General features: G+C 55.4%; 2 protein-coding genes across 2 annotated transcripts; both read left to right on the forward strand.

The window, feature by feature from the left end:
- Positions 1-3,721: 3,721 nt before the first annotated feature.
- Positions 3,722-5,278, forward strand: LBRM_20_3000 (conserved hypothetical protein; the record flags this gene model as incomplete). The annotated part of the gene is made up of 1 exon (XM_001564530.2): positions 3,722-5,278. One exon carries the CDS (start codon positions 3,722-3,724, stop codon positions 5,276-5,278), a length of 1,557 nt encoding a protein of 518 aa, XP_001564580.2.
- A 1,664-nt stretch (positions 5,279-6,942) lies between these two features.
- On the forward strand, positions 6,943-9,213 carry LBRM_20_3010 (putative cleavage and polyadenylation specificity factor; the record flags this gene model as incomplete). The annotated part of the gene is made up of 1 exon (XM_001564531.1): positions 6,943-9,213. One exon carries the CDS (start codon positions 6,943-6,945, stop codon positions 9,211-9,213), a length of 2,271 nt encoding a protein of 756 aa, XP_001564581.1.
- Positions 9,214-13,418: the final 4,205 nt, after the last annotated feature.

Raw genomic sequence — 13,418 nt, forward strand, 5'->3', positions numbered from 1 at the left:
TATCTACCATGGCGTTTTACCCTCGCCCTCCCCCCCCCCCCCCCCTCTCCCTGCATTCCTTTTCCTGATCAATCACTTTATTTTCTTTGTCGTTGTTTTTCCGAGCGCTTTCCTTTGCCTGTCTGTCTCGGTGTGCGTGGAGGGGGGGTCAGCCAGATGATGACAGCGGTGTCTTCGATCTGCACCGTATGTTCGACCGGCTCAGGTACGTGTGTGGGTGTTCGTACAGGGGAGAGAGAGTTTGCAGTTTTACTTATACACGATTGCCATATCTCCCGCTCTCTCACACCGCTGGCCACACCGTGTCATCCCAACCGCTATTAGGGATGGAAGGACAGTGGGTGTGTGTGTGTGGAGGGAGGGGTGTTCGCATGCGAAGTGTGCAGCAGTATTCCTTTTTTTCCCCTCTCGCACTGTCGACATTCTCGTCTCTCGTCGCTCTCTCTTTTTCGGTCCTCCTGGCGGATCGTATGCTCGTCTTTTGTCTTTTTTCCTTTTCGTTAGAAAAAGAAAGGAGCTGCGAAGTCAACTTCAATCTCACGACTGGGTTTCCTTGTCATCTGTACTTGTTGTATGTCACTCTCTCTCCTCATCCCGGCGAGTTTGACATGGAGCGTTAATCAAGGTGGTGGCCGTGTTGTTTTGGGGCTGTGCTTTGCCTCCCTTCGCATCTTGTTTTTCTTTTAGGGGGGAAGGGTTGTCTTGTCGGCATTACAGGAGCACCTGCATGAGCAAGCGTCTTACAAAAATTGTCCTCTTTGTTTTGTTAGTATTTGATTACACACTCACCTCGCTCTATCTTCTCCCTCTCTTTAAACCTTTTCCGAGCCTCGTGTGACGCAAAGGGTGTATTCTCCCCTCCATTTACCCAACTCCGACTTCGCTTCATCTGTTGCTTTTCTTCGCTGTTGGTACTTCTGCTCTTCGCTTCACACGACTCGATGGCTGCGTTTGCGGCTGGGTGTGAGGGGGCTTCATATACACGAAGCACACACACACACACACAACTGCGCGCGTGGAAAGAAGAACAAGGCGCAGGCAGCACCAGTCAAGGAGGAGGGTTAAGTGGGATGCCAGAATGCAGGTGACTGAAATGGCGCAGAGGCAGTGGAAAGAAGAAGGGTGCCGGCGCTCATGAACAAAAACACCGTCCCTATGCCCCTTTTGCCTTTGCGTCCCTTTTTCGGTAGTTTTGTGTAAGTGCAGCGAGAAGAAGCATGAAACGGCGCACAACGTGTATCGTTGAAGGTCTGGGCCTACTGGGGGGGGGGGGGGGGGGCACATGGCTGTAACGTAGTTCGAAACCCACTATGTTGTCTCTCTCTCTCTAGTCCGCATATGTGCGTATGTGAAGGTGTGGGGACTTTTGACGGACGAACTTAAACATGCGTACACACGCAAGGGGGAGCTGTGGCCTCTTCCCATGTCTTCTGTATTCCTTTAATGAGCTGTTTTGGTGTATTGCTACGAATGCTTTGCTGGTCTCTTTTTCCCGCTCTTGTCGCGCCTCCTCCTTCCCCCCCCCCCCTCCCCCTTGATGACGCTGGGCACCTCAGCGTGGTAGCCAGGGACCAGTGCCTCACTCTGTGAGAAAGTCAAGCAGCCTCCAGCTTGTCCTCGGGTACGGCTGCAAGGGATCTTGCTGTCAGCGGACATGTCTGGGATTACACTCTGCCGAAGAGACGTGCGGCCATGATTGCATTTCTACACTCTCACAAAGAATCACGCTGCTTACCTGGAGGCGAGACCTCCCTGCTCCACATAGGCAACCTGCCTGCATTTTGAATCCCTGCAGCAGCAGATGACTCGCAGAGAACTCGAAGCACAGATAGCGTGCTACCTGCTACCCCTCTAGCATTGCGGTACCCCCCTCGCCAAAGCCTCCGTCCTCGAGCCGGACCCTGGACGCCACCCGCTTGGATGGCAGCACGTACCTGAGGAAGGACGGGAAGAGCCCGCTAGACGCATGGCCTGATGCAACGGCAAGGCGGTTCTTCCTAGACGGCTAGGATGGGTAACTGCAGTCCGACAAAGCAAGGAGAGGTGTGAGTGCATGCGCATAACTGTGAACGTGGTCGTGGAGAAATGAGGCGTTGATTGAAAACAGTAATCCCGTTACGCCTTTTCATCCCTAACATTCGTCGGTTTTGTGGACTTGGTGCCACCATGAATGATGCTGAGGTCTGTGGTCCTGCGCTATGTCTTCCAGTATGTTTGTGTTCAGCTTATGTGATTCACGCAAAATAGCCCCCTTCCCACGCAGAGATCAGCGTGGGAAGGGGCTCGTGTTAGTCTTGTTTTCGAGCTCTCGAATGTACGTGCTTTTCTCCCCCTTCTCCACTACCACCACCATCACCGCTCTTGACAACGTGCTCTGCATTCTCTTCGCATACGTGACTGTTGGAATCTCTTTGCATGTGTGTGTGTGTGGGGGGGGGGGGGGGTTCGCATTGTTTTCTTTCCCTCTCTATGGTGTACTCCCTCTTCTCGTCGCCCGCTGTTTCCCTCTATTTTTTTTTATTGGTTCATCTTGTGCGTTGCCGCTCCTCTCTCTTCTTGCTCGTTTCTCTCTCTCTTGCTTGATGGCTTCGTCGCCCCCACCCTCATGCACACTCCCACCAGGCACGAGCGTCTTTTGTCCACACTGCACCTCAATATCCTTTTTCTTTGGCGCCTTTCTCACTGTACATGTTGGGTCTTCTCTTGCCCTTGTTGGCGTGTTCTCTGCTTTTCTGTTAAGCGTTTCGTGTGGGAAAGAGGGGACATGTTTCCCCCCTCTAAATCCTCTCTCCTGTATGTATGTGGGTGACTTTTGTGGTGGTGGCGTTCTATGGATGTGCAGGTGCGTCTTGCTTGCGTTCCTCTCCATTTCCTCTCCTGTTTCTCGACTAACCGTTCTCTCTCTTTCTCTCTCTCCCTGCATCAGATTCACCCAGAGTCCCTCTCCCTCACACCCCCTCCCTGTGCTCATCTCATTTAGCTCATTAACTGGCGCCGCAAGTACAGTACCTGGAAGAGTCGAAACCCCTCCACGAACGAAGGATATCTTTCTTTTACGCCTCACCTGCAGCTTGATGACCTGTATTCTTTCCCTTTTGTTTTACTCTCTGTTGGATTGCCCGTTGTTGTTGGTTTACCATACTCAGGCCTAATATGCCCTCTACTGTTACCTCAACCATCTTCACCGTATGTTTGTCTGTGTGTCGAGGTAGAGCGTAGGTAGCGCAATGCCAAAGGACGTGCATCGAAAACACCTCGCCCCGCTCCTCTTCCTCTTCTTTGCATACCTCACCGTGCGCACAGCGAAGTCGCCTACCTCTCTCAAGAATGCAGGGCTCTCTGCCTCAATGACTTTCTTTAGCGGTGGATTATCTCTCTAGTGATGGTGAGGCGGTGAACAAGTGACACAAGTCTCAGTCACTCCTACACTCACTTTCTTTAGTTGAAGATAGAGATGACATGAGCCCTCCTCTCCCTGCTCCCTCTTCTATATTTTATTCCTTTCCACCCTCCGTCCCCCCCCCCCCTCCTCGCCCACCTGTGCCTCCCACACTGCAGCTTTCATCAATCTCCATTCTTTTCGAAGGGGTGACATTGACGACGACACCAACGCACATTGCCTTTTTTTTTTATGACTCTCTCGCCTCCTCCCTATTTCATCAGCATCACCCGACCCTGCAACCCTGATGGGCACTGGTGAACAAGGCAAAAGTGGGCGAGAATGAGCAAACTGTTGTCATGGCTGGGGCCAGTGGCCGTGGGGGCATCTGTGGCTTACGTGTATGCCGCCAACCACCCCTCCGCAAACCAGCTGGAAAGCGGGGTTGCCTACCAGTTCCCTCTCACCACGCTCAAGTACTGTGGTATTCTATTTCTTATCTACGTATCGGGCGTGATGCCACGAAATCCGCTCTTCCCCAGCTTTGTATTTCGCCACAACATCTTTCCCCTGCTATACAAGCTGTACTGCAGCTACGCCATTGGCTACTGCGTTCTCCGCCCCATCATGCATCACCCCGTTGCCTACCCGCACTCGAACCACCACAACGGAATTCGCTGCATCGACGCTGGCAGTCCGCTGCGACTGAAGCGTGCCCCGCCCGGTACCACTGACGCCTTTTCGTTTCTCACCAGGTTCTACGCGCGAGCCGGCGGTGTCGTGGATGTCGACCTGTGGAACGGATCGGTCGTGCGTGGTGTTGCCGTCGTGCCGGTTCCCATCTTCGGCGACAACTACGCCTACCTTATCGTTTCAATGCAAACGCACAAAGTCGCTGCGGTCGACCCGGCGGATCCGGAGATGGTGCTGCGCATCATGGAATCCCTCCGCACTACTCTGCAAATACCGCTGCAGCTGACCGAAGTGCTCACGACCCACAAGCACTGGGACCATGCAGGGGGCAATGAGATGCTAGCGAAGTTTTCGAAAAAGGAGCTATCGGTGCCACCGCGTGGGGAGGCCGGCGTCAACTATGCTTCAGATATCCCCTTGCTTGATCCCAACCTGCGCTTTATCGGCTCTGAGGAAGACGCGCCTCTCTGCTGTGACGTCCTGGTCAACGACGCGTCGCCTGTGTTCGAAATTATGGGCGGTGCAGCGAAGGTGCAGGCAATGGCTGCCCCCGGCCACACGAAGGGGTCCTTAGTTTTTGTCGTAGGGTCAGCAGAGGAGGGCGTCTTTACCGCCACCCCAGCCCGCGTCGCCGTCTTCACAGGCGACAGTCTTTTCTGCGGTGGGTGTGGCGCGCCGTTTGAGACGGCCTCAGTAGCCCAGATCATGAAGGCGCGCGCGACGTTTCTGAAGGACCCACGCATGCGAACGCAACCCGGTACTGGGCAGGAGGTGACTGACGAGGACATCCTTCTGTACGTTGGGCACGAGTACACCGAACGGCTCTTGACAGAAGTGATGACACTGATGACGCGCGTCATAACAAGGAGCCGCGCCCCCTGCGACCCGCGCTGTAAGGACTACGTGCGTGCAGTCGCTGATTCACTACGCGAGGTGAAGATGCTGCGCACTGAGTCGGATGGGCTCACAGATGCGGCGCACATAGGGTGCGAGACGGATACGCAGAAGCCGCGATTCCGCCTTCCGTCGTGCACTGTGCCGTCGTCGCTAGCGGTGGAAAAGACTGTGAACCCGCTCTTGACCGTCGATGACGAGGTGCTTGTCGCACTGGCGAAAGCAGAAAAGGATGGCCCAATAGACTCGAATGAGGTGGAGCGGGCGATCTACTGCTCTGACCGCCGTTGCCTCCCTACTTTGACGAAGTAGGAAAAGCGCGCAACCCACGGGGGGGCCGAATCACTGTACTGCTGGCGACTTACCTGATTCATTCATTTTGGCCATTTTCATCTCCCTTGGCCTCCTTACCGTCCCTTCCCGACTAGTGCGTTGGAGGTGGTGGTAGTTGTGAAACGGACGGGCGCATGTGAATGGGAGGAAGGTCCGCTTACACGCAGGCGAGCTTTTTCTTTTTCTTTCCTTTGACTGCTGCTGGAACTGGGAAGCCGACTACTGCGCTTCGCTCGACGTGTCAGGGTAATCGAGCTGCGCACCAACGCACCCACACCCACCGATACACACACACACACTCAAAAAGACAACAGCGCGTTTTTCTCTGCTGCGGAGCATCCCTATTTTGTGGGGGTGGGGAGGGGAGGGTTGGCCATTGTTGTGCCCCTATCGTTTCGTCCTGGCTTGTTAATGTCTTGCCTTTTGTGTAAATATGTGTGACATATCGCTGCTGTACTTCACCCGGCATACACACAATGGCTTTCATTTCTGTATGTTGGAAGCGTGAAAACATAAATTGCGAAGGAACACAAGTGAGCCGCAGCGGCAGCGGCAAGCAGAGGGAGTCTTGTTGGTGGTGCAGCTTGAAGGAGAAAAAGGGCAGGTGTGCGCTGAACACCTAGCACGCACCGCTCTCCGGTATCACCGACGTGCTCGCTGGCCCACACCTGCACTGCAACCTTCTATGAGCAGCGTAGGAGCGTCCAGTGAAGCGTGGGGTGCTAGAACTAGAGACCACGGCGCCTTTCCTTTTCCATCTCCTCGCATTAGATACCCATAACAGACTATGTGTGTACATGCGTCCATAGCTGAACACGATTGTCGCTTCCCACATGTCTGCTGAGCCATGCTGCGGCAGCATTTCCTCTAGACAACTGCCCTTTCTGACCCTAAATCCTCCTTCCGCCTCCATTCTCAATCCTCTTTCTTCCCCTCCCCCCCCCCCCACATTTATTCTTGCATCTGCACTACATTCTTTTCAGTCTTGGGTCACGAGAGAGTGCAATCGAGTAGTGACGGTCCTGCCCCTGTCTGCACAGGCACCCACACGCACAGAGACACACGACGCACCTTTTGCGGTGGCGATTCCGCTCCTCTCTGGCCTCATTCCTCCATCTCTTTTCACAGTGGTCTTCACCCACTTCCCTCCTTCTGCACGGCTGCGTAGCTCGCGGGGGTTTGGCTCGTCGCATTTATTTTTGTTAGTCCAACCCGTGCCCGCTTAGCGTACGTAGCCGAGCAGCACACTAGCCCACCCTCACACACACACACACACCTCCCTCTGCTTCCTTCGGTCATCTCTCTCCCTCCTTCCTCTTTTTGACACTGTCAGACATCCACGTTAGCCGCTTCCCCCCTCTCTCTCTCTCTCTCTCCTTCTACCACGGTGCATCGCTGGACACACAACTCTCTGCCACGCGCTGATCTTCTGCGTATCCACATTGCCTCGAGATACAGCTGCTGCTTTGACACATACATATCGTCCGCCTCAACTCCATTTTGTGTGCCTCCTTCTTTGTCTTCTCTTGGTTCTTCAAGCAAATCAAGAGTGTCCACGCATCACTCCATCAGCGCTGCCTGGACGCCGCTCGCCACACAAACACAAACATCCGTACGCGTAGCTTCGAGGTCAAAAAGAGGGAATGGCGGCACCGTTTCTGCCCGAGGCGGAGAGCACTGCTGTGCCAGCAACCCTCCGCTCCAATGTACAGGACGAGGTGGAAGTGCTGCCCATTGGCAGCGGCGGCGAGGTGGGCCGCTCGTGCGTCGTGGTGCACTACAAGGGGCGCGGGGTCATGCTTGACTGCGGCAACCACCCGGCCAAAAGCGGCCTTGACTCCCTCCCCTTCTTTGACAGCATCAAGTGCGACGAAATCGACGTGGTGCTCATCACGCACTTCCACCTAGATCACTGCGGGGCACTGCCATACTTTTGCAACCAGACGTCCTTCAAGGGCCGCGTTTTCATGACCAGTGCCACCAAGGCCTTCTACAAGATGGTCATGAACGACTTCTTGCGCATCGGCGCCGGGGCCAGCGACCTTGTCACGAGTGAGTGGTTGCAGAGCACAATCGACCGTATCGAGACCATTGAGTACCACGAAGAGGTCACCGTGAACGGCATCTCCTTCCAGCCGTTCAACGCCGGCCACGTGCTTGGGGCAGCCATGTTCATGGTCGACATCGCCGGCATGCGTGCCCTGTACACCGGCGACTTTTCCCGTGTGCCGGACCGTCATCTGCTGGGGGCAGAGGTGCCGCCCTACTCACCGGACATCCTGATTGCGGAGAGCACAAACGGCATCCGCGAGCTCGAGTCCCGCGAAGAGCGCGAGCACCTCTTCACGAGCAGCGTGCACGACGTTGTGCGCCGCGGTGGTCGTTGTCTGGTGCCCGTATTTGCCCTAGGCCGTGCGCAGGAGCTGCTCCTCATTCTCGAGGAGTTCTGGGATGCGCATAAGGAGCTGCAGAACATTCCCATCTACTACGCCTCTTCCCTGGCGCAGCGCTGTATGAAACTCTACCAAACCTTCGTCAGCGCCATGAACGACCGGGTGAAGCAGCAGCACGCCAATCATCACAACCCTTTCGTCTTCAAGTACATTCACTCGCTCATAGACACAAAGTCCTTCGAGGACAACGGCCCGTGCGTGGTACTGGCCTCTCCTGGTATGCTTCAGTCGGGGATCTCGCTGGAACTGTTCGAGCGTTGGTGCGGGGACCGTCGCAACGGTATCATCATGGCGGGCTACTGCGTCGACGGCACTATTGCAAAGGACGTGCTCGCAAAGCCTAAGGAGGTGGCGAAGCCGGACGGCAAAGTGCTACCGCTGCGTATGAGCACCATCGAGGCCGTCTCTTTCTCTGCCCACTCAGACGGTCGGCAGACACGCGACTTCATTCACCACCTTACCAAGGTGAAGCACACAATCCTGGTGCACGGCAACCCTGGTGCCATGGGGCAGCTCAAGAACAAGCTCCTTCAGGACTTCCGGGACCGCAACATGTCCGTCTACACCACCATGAACCAAGAGTCGATCCGCATTCCATTTGTACAGGAGCGCACCGCGAAAGTAATGGGCAAGCTGGCAAACATGAGCCTGCGGGCGGGCGAGTTTGTGAGCGGCGTGATGCTCGTGTCCGGCCAGCACCAGTACAGTATCGTCCATCCCGACGACGTGCCGGTGTTCACCGATCTCAGCGTGAACCGTGTTCAGCAGGCGATGGTCCTCCCCCTGCCGCGCCACCGCTCACCGCTGGAGGTGTTGCAGGTGCTTCAGCGATACTTTGCACAGAGCAAACTGTTCGAGGATGTGGCGCCGCGCCAGTCCACTGAGCAGGAGGCCACAGAGGCGCAGCAGGCAGCTGCCGAGCGTGGTGAGACCCGCGACCTCGACACGACGCTGCTGTTCGTCTCCAAAGATGTCACCGTCGACGTGCACAAGAGCTCGCAGGCGCAGACGACGCTCACCATCACGTGGTACAGCAGCCACTATAACGACCTCCTCGCTGACGTCACGTGCATTGCGCTGGCCAAGCTTGCTGAGGAGCCGCATGAGGCGGAAGGGGAGGACGTGCTCGTGCCTGCCGACGTCTCCGGCCAGGACCGTATCTTCCGGGTCAAGTGTTTTCACTCCATGATCTCGCAGTTCTATTCATCCGTCAAGACGAACTTGTCGTCGGGCAGCTGCAGTGTCACCCTTGCGGATGGACAGGTGGCGAACATTGTGGACTGTATCGAGGTCTACTTGGAGAGCAGCACTGGTAAGAAGGACGTCGACTACGACGCACCAGAGGTTCAGAAGCTGAAGCAGATCCTGAAGCGCATCTATCTGACGTTGTTTCCCATTCCAGTGGACAACGGCTGGTGCGACTGCGGCATGATTCATGGCGAGGAACCGGTCGCGGAGTAGCGCGAGTCTCGCTATCCTCCCCTACCACTACCTTTATCGCGGCTGTCCGCGGCTCTGCATCGCTTCTACTGGTGGCTTTTCCGCCCGCCGATGACTGTGCATGCTCCAGAAGGTGTACGCATGAGAGTGGCTTTATCATGCTCTTGTTTTTCCCTTCTCTGTGGCTGTCCCATGTTTCGTTTTCGCGCAGTTGTCTCTGCCATGATGGCGGAAGACACGCCTCACTGCGTGGTATCACGGTCCAGTGCCCTCATTCTGTGTTGGGAATCCAGGCCGTCCCCCACTCTTTCCCAATCCCGAGCCACCCTTTGGTGGTGGCAGGGACAAGGGCCGACGACGCAGGGAGGTCAGAGCGATGTGTCTCTGCTGAGGTTGGCGGTAGGGTCCTGCATGGCGTTGCCTCGGAGCGCCCTGCGGCAGTGAACACGCTTGTGCCACCCACAGGATGGGCAGGGTGTCAGCGTGACTGGAGCGCCTCTGACCAGAGTCTTGCTGCCTAGTGGTGCGGGGTGCCTCAGCTACCCCGAGCGGATTGCACCATGTGGCGACCGGCATAGTAGAAGCGACTGTGAGGCGGCGTATGAAGGCGGGTGGGGAGAGTAGAGTTCGAGGCAGAGCCCGAGCTCAGATGACGGGGTCGGCGCACTGCTGTACCGCATCTCTGCCGCTTCTTCGCAGGGCGCGATGAGCCTGTGACGGGCCCTGGGGGTTGAGTGGAATTTGACTCATGTTGTATGGTCGAGAGTGGGCACGTTGGAGGAAAATAAAAAGTGTGTCTCTACGCGAGTGTCTGTGGGGGAGTGCTTTATGAAGTGTAAGGTGTGGGTAGGTGTCCCTATTCTCTGCGCTCTTTCGTTGAGCGTCAATAACGCTCCACCGTGCGTCTCCACACAAAGTCGATGGTGATATGTCTAAGTGATTGTTCTCTTTTCCCTACGAAAGTGGAAGCAGAAAAAAATGTACGCTTGTGCGTTATGCGCAGTGCACAAGCATGTTTAGGAATGAGAAGGAAAACAGGGACTAAAGAGAACCCGAAATGATAAAAAAAAAGATACGAAGGCTTACTCTTCATGTCGTGTAGCTTATGTATCTCTACGCCGCCCCCCCCCCCCACTTCAATCGCCCCCCCCCTTCACGCCTCTCGCCCACCCCGTCTTCTCCTCATCCACCGACACGCACACACACAAGTCACTTTCGCTGCTTTCGTTGTGCTTTTCCTTTTTTTCTATGGCAGTTGTGCCCGCATAACACCGGGGCGCGCACGTCCATGTCTGAAGCCTTTCTTCTCCCAGTACTATGTGCGCCTCAGACAGAGCGAAACGCTTTTTGGGCGTTGCTATGCCCTGGTCGCACCCACCAGTAGTGCGACCAGACATTCTGGACTTCTCCCTCTCGCTTTGCCTTCCTCTTTGTCTGTAAACGGGCGATGTTTAGCAGCCACAAGGCCAGCAAAAGGTACAAGAGGATACAGCGTCTCCTTTGGGCTCTGATTCATCTACACACAGACACTTCCGAATGCCACAGACAAAACGCATGTACCGATGAGGCGGACTCCTCGCCTCTCTTGTCCGTATTATCAGCTCTCATGAAAAAAATGTGCATTTCTGGAGCTGCTTCGAAGCCCTCATTCATCTATATAATGTCCTCTCTTGAGCTGTCCGCTCCTCCTGCTCGAGTCTCTTCTCTCGCTGCCACTCCCTCCCTTTCGCGTGAATGTCATCGTCGTGCATGCGTGTGTGTGTGTGTGGGGGGGGGGGTTCTTTTTGCACTTTTTTCAGGTCGGTCTTTCTTTGTGTAATCTGGCATGTGGAGAGAGGACGCACACCCATCACTGCACTCACTGCGCTCCGTGTGGAGTTGAACAAAACGAGCGATCGCGCGTACCCACAAGGCGTAGCAAATAAAAAAAAAAAAAGAGGAGTGGTTGTGCTGCTCTTCGCTCAGGTCCCCGTATCGCAGGGCTGCTCATCAGATTCTGCAGCTATCGCGGAGCTGTGTAGCTCCTTCTCTCTGTGCCTCGCTGTTTGCGTGTTTCCTCGCTACACAAAACGAAACAGACAAAGAAAATGTCGCAGAGGGGTCAAGATGGAGGACACAACTCGCATGTCGGCGCCTCCTATGCCGCTCAGAGACGTCACCCTCACATCCGATGCGAGAGTAGGTCTTCCGTATGATGTGGCTGGACCGGTCGGCCTCAATGATCATGCATGCATGTGCCTCTTGCAACACGCAACTCTAGCGATGCAAGCCGCGACGCTTCCTTCTCCGCCACATCGTCTGCGACCAACCATGTTGTACTAGTGCCACCGGCAGATGCGCCGACGTATGTCGGTAAGCAGCAGTGCAGATCAGATCGAGTGCACAACAGCAGAACAGCAACAGGTGGGCAACTGTTGAGGACGAGACGACAACGCAGCGACATGGTGCTTATGAACAGTAAGAGCAGCAATACCAATGTGGAGGCCGACAGCAACTCGCGTCGCGTGTCACCACCGCGGCTGTCATTCGGCAACCACAGCCAGCCGCTGCCGAGCGGGAGGCCCTCTCTGATGTGAGCAGCAGCACCAGGGTGGATGGCGGGGATAATTCTGCCAAATTTAGCACAATGACCAGCAGCAGTCGAAAGATGCCAACGTAGCCGCCACAGCAACTCCCGAAGTTATCACAACCCCGATTCAACTAAGAGACCAGCATCTCGCTGCCGTCAGCCCCAGTGAATCTGCATCCTGCCACGGCCGCCCCCCCCTCTCCGTCGCGCCATTCTTCAGAAGACGGCAACGACGGCAAGACCCAACGCTGCGTTGAAAAGGCTCCTGATACCGAGACATTTGCCGCGCGTCCTAGTGATGACACTTCGGCCACACTACCAGCGAGTTCCAGTACTCCGTCTCCCTGAAAAGCGTAAGCAGCGCGGCAGCCCCTCCGTTAGGCCATGGCGGGTCTACACTGGACTCGAGTGCATTGCCGCCAATGACGGCCGCGCCGCTGAAACATGCCAACAGTGGTCGCTTCCCAGACCTCGACGAGGATTTGGGATTGACAACTTTTCGTTCGCTTTCGCCGACGCCTTCGTGCGAGAGGGGAAACCCGCAGAGCGGCAATCAGCCCCACGCTTTGTCCCCGCAGAGCACCGGCTGACTGACTAATACGCTCCTTCGTGCAGACGTCCTGTACAGTCCGTGCAGGCAGCATGCGTACAAAAAGTACACCAGGGAGGGAGGCGCAGCGCACCCTCCTCGCCGCTGTGTACTCTCGGCACCCCGGTGTCACCACAGCCCGACTTTTTTCCTCGTGCCAAGTGACTTGATGGCAACCACGTCTCCCTCTCTCCTTCCCGCGTCAGTCGGTCTTTTAGTATCGCCTTTTACATCGCTCTTTCCTGCACCTTCTCACTTTCTTCCATGCGCTTACGTGTGTAGTGGATTCTTTCGTTTTTGGTTTTCCCTTTTTACCGCTGCCTCCGTATTAGTGCCTCCTCCCTTCCGCCACCACCACCATCTACGTTTGGTCACTCGACCCACCTCCTTTCCTCGCTGCAGGCTTCTACAAGGTCTGCTAACACGAGTAAGGGGTGCAAAGGTTATGACTTCCCTGTGTGCGGCTGCAACTGGGCTCTCTGGGGTGGGTCGATTATGTGCGCGTGTGTGTGGAGAATTTTCGAGTATGGACTCAGTGAGGAGGAGGAACACACATCCTTGCAACTTAGGAGCGGCGGGCCTCATCACATCACCGCTTATTCTTCTCTCAGTGTGACACACAGGCATACGTGGTTGTTTGTACAGATTGGATGGCACAGGCTCAGAAACAACCACCACCCAAAAAAAATAGCAACGAAACGTCATGAGACCGATGACACTCCTCTCGATCTCAATCTCCTGTGTGTGTGTGTATATATCTCTGGGGACGTCTTGTTTTCCCTCTCAAGGCAGCACGTCTTCTCCACTCCTCTTCTCCCTCCGCTTTATTTGCCGTTTACACTTGTTTTGCAGCTCTGTCGTTTTCTTTCGCTTTCTTTTTCCTCTGCCCCATTTTGTATGTGCGTACGGCTGTAAGCAGCTGTGGGTTTATTTCTTTGCGGGGTACACCTCCGATTTCTAATGGTACCAGGGGCTGTTTTGTCTCTCTCTTTGGACCACCTCTCCACTCGTCTACGTGTTCGAGTGGCGATGAATGTACAACACAGTCTATGATTGATGCTCGCTTTG

This window comes from Leishmania braziliensis, assembly GCF_000002845.2.
Source record: "Leishmania braziliensis MHOM/BR/75/M2904 contig, possible fusion of chromosomes 20 and 34".
In the NCBI taxonomy this organism is placed as follows: Eukaryota; Euglenozoa; class Kinetoplastea; order Trypanosomatida; family Trypanosomatidae; genus Leishmania; species Leishmania braziliensis.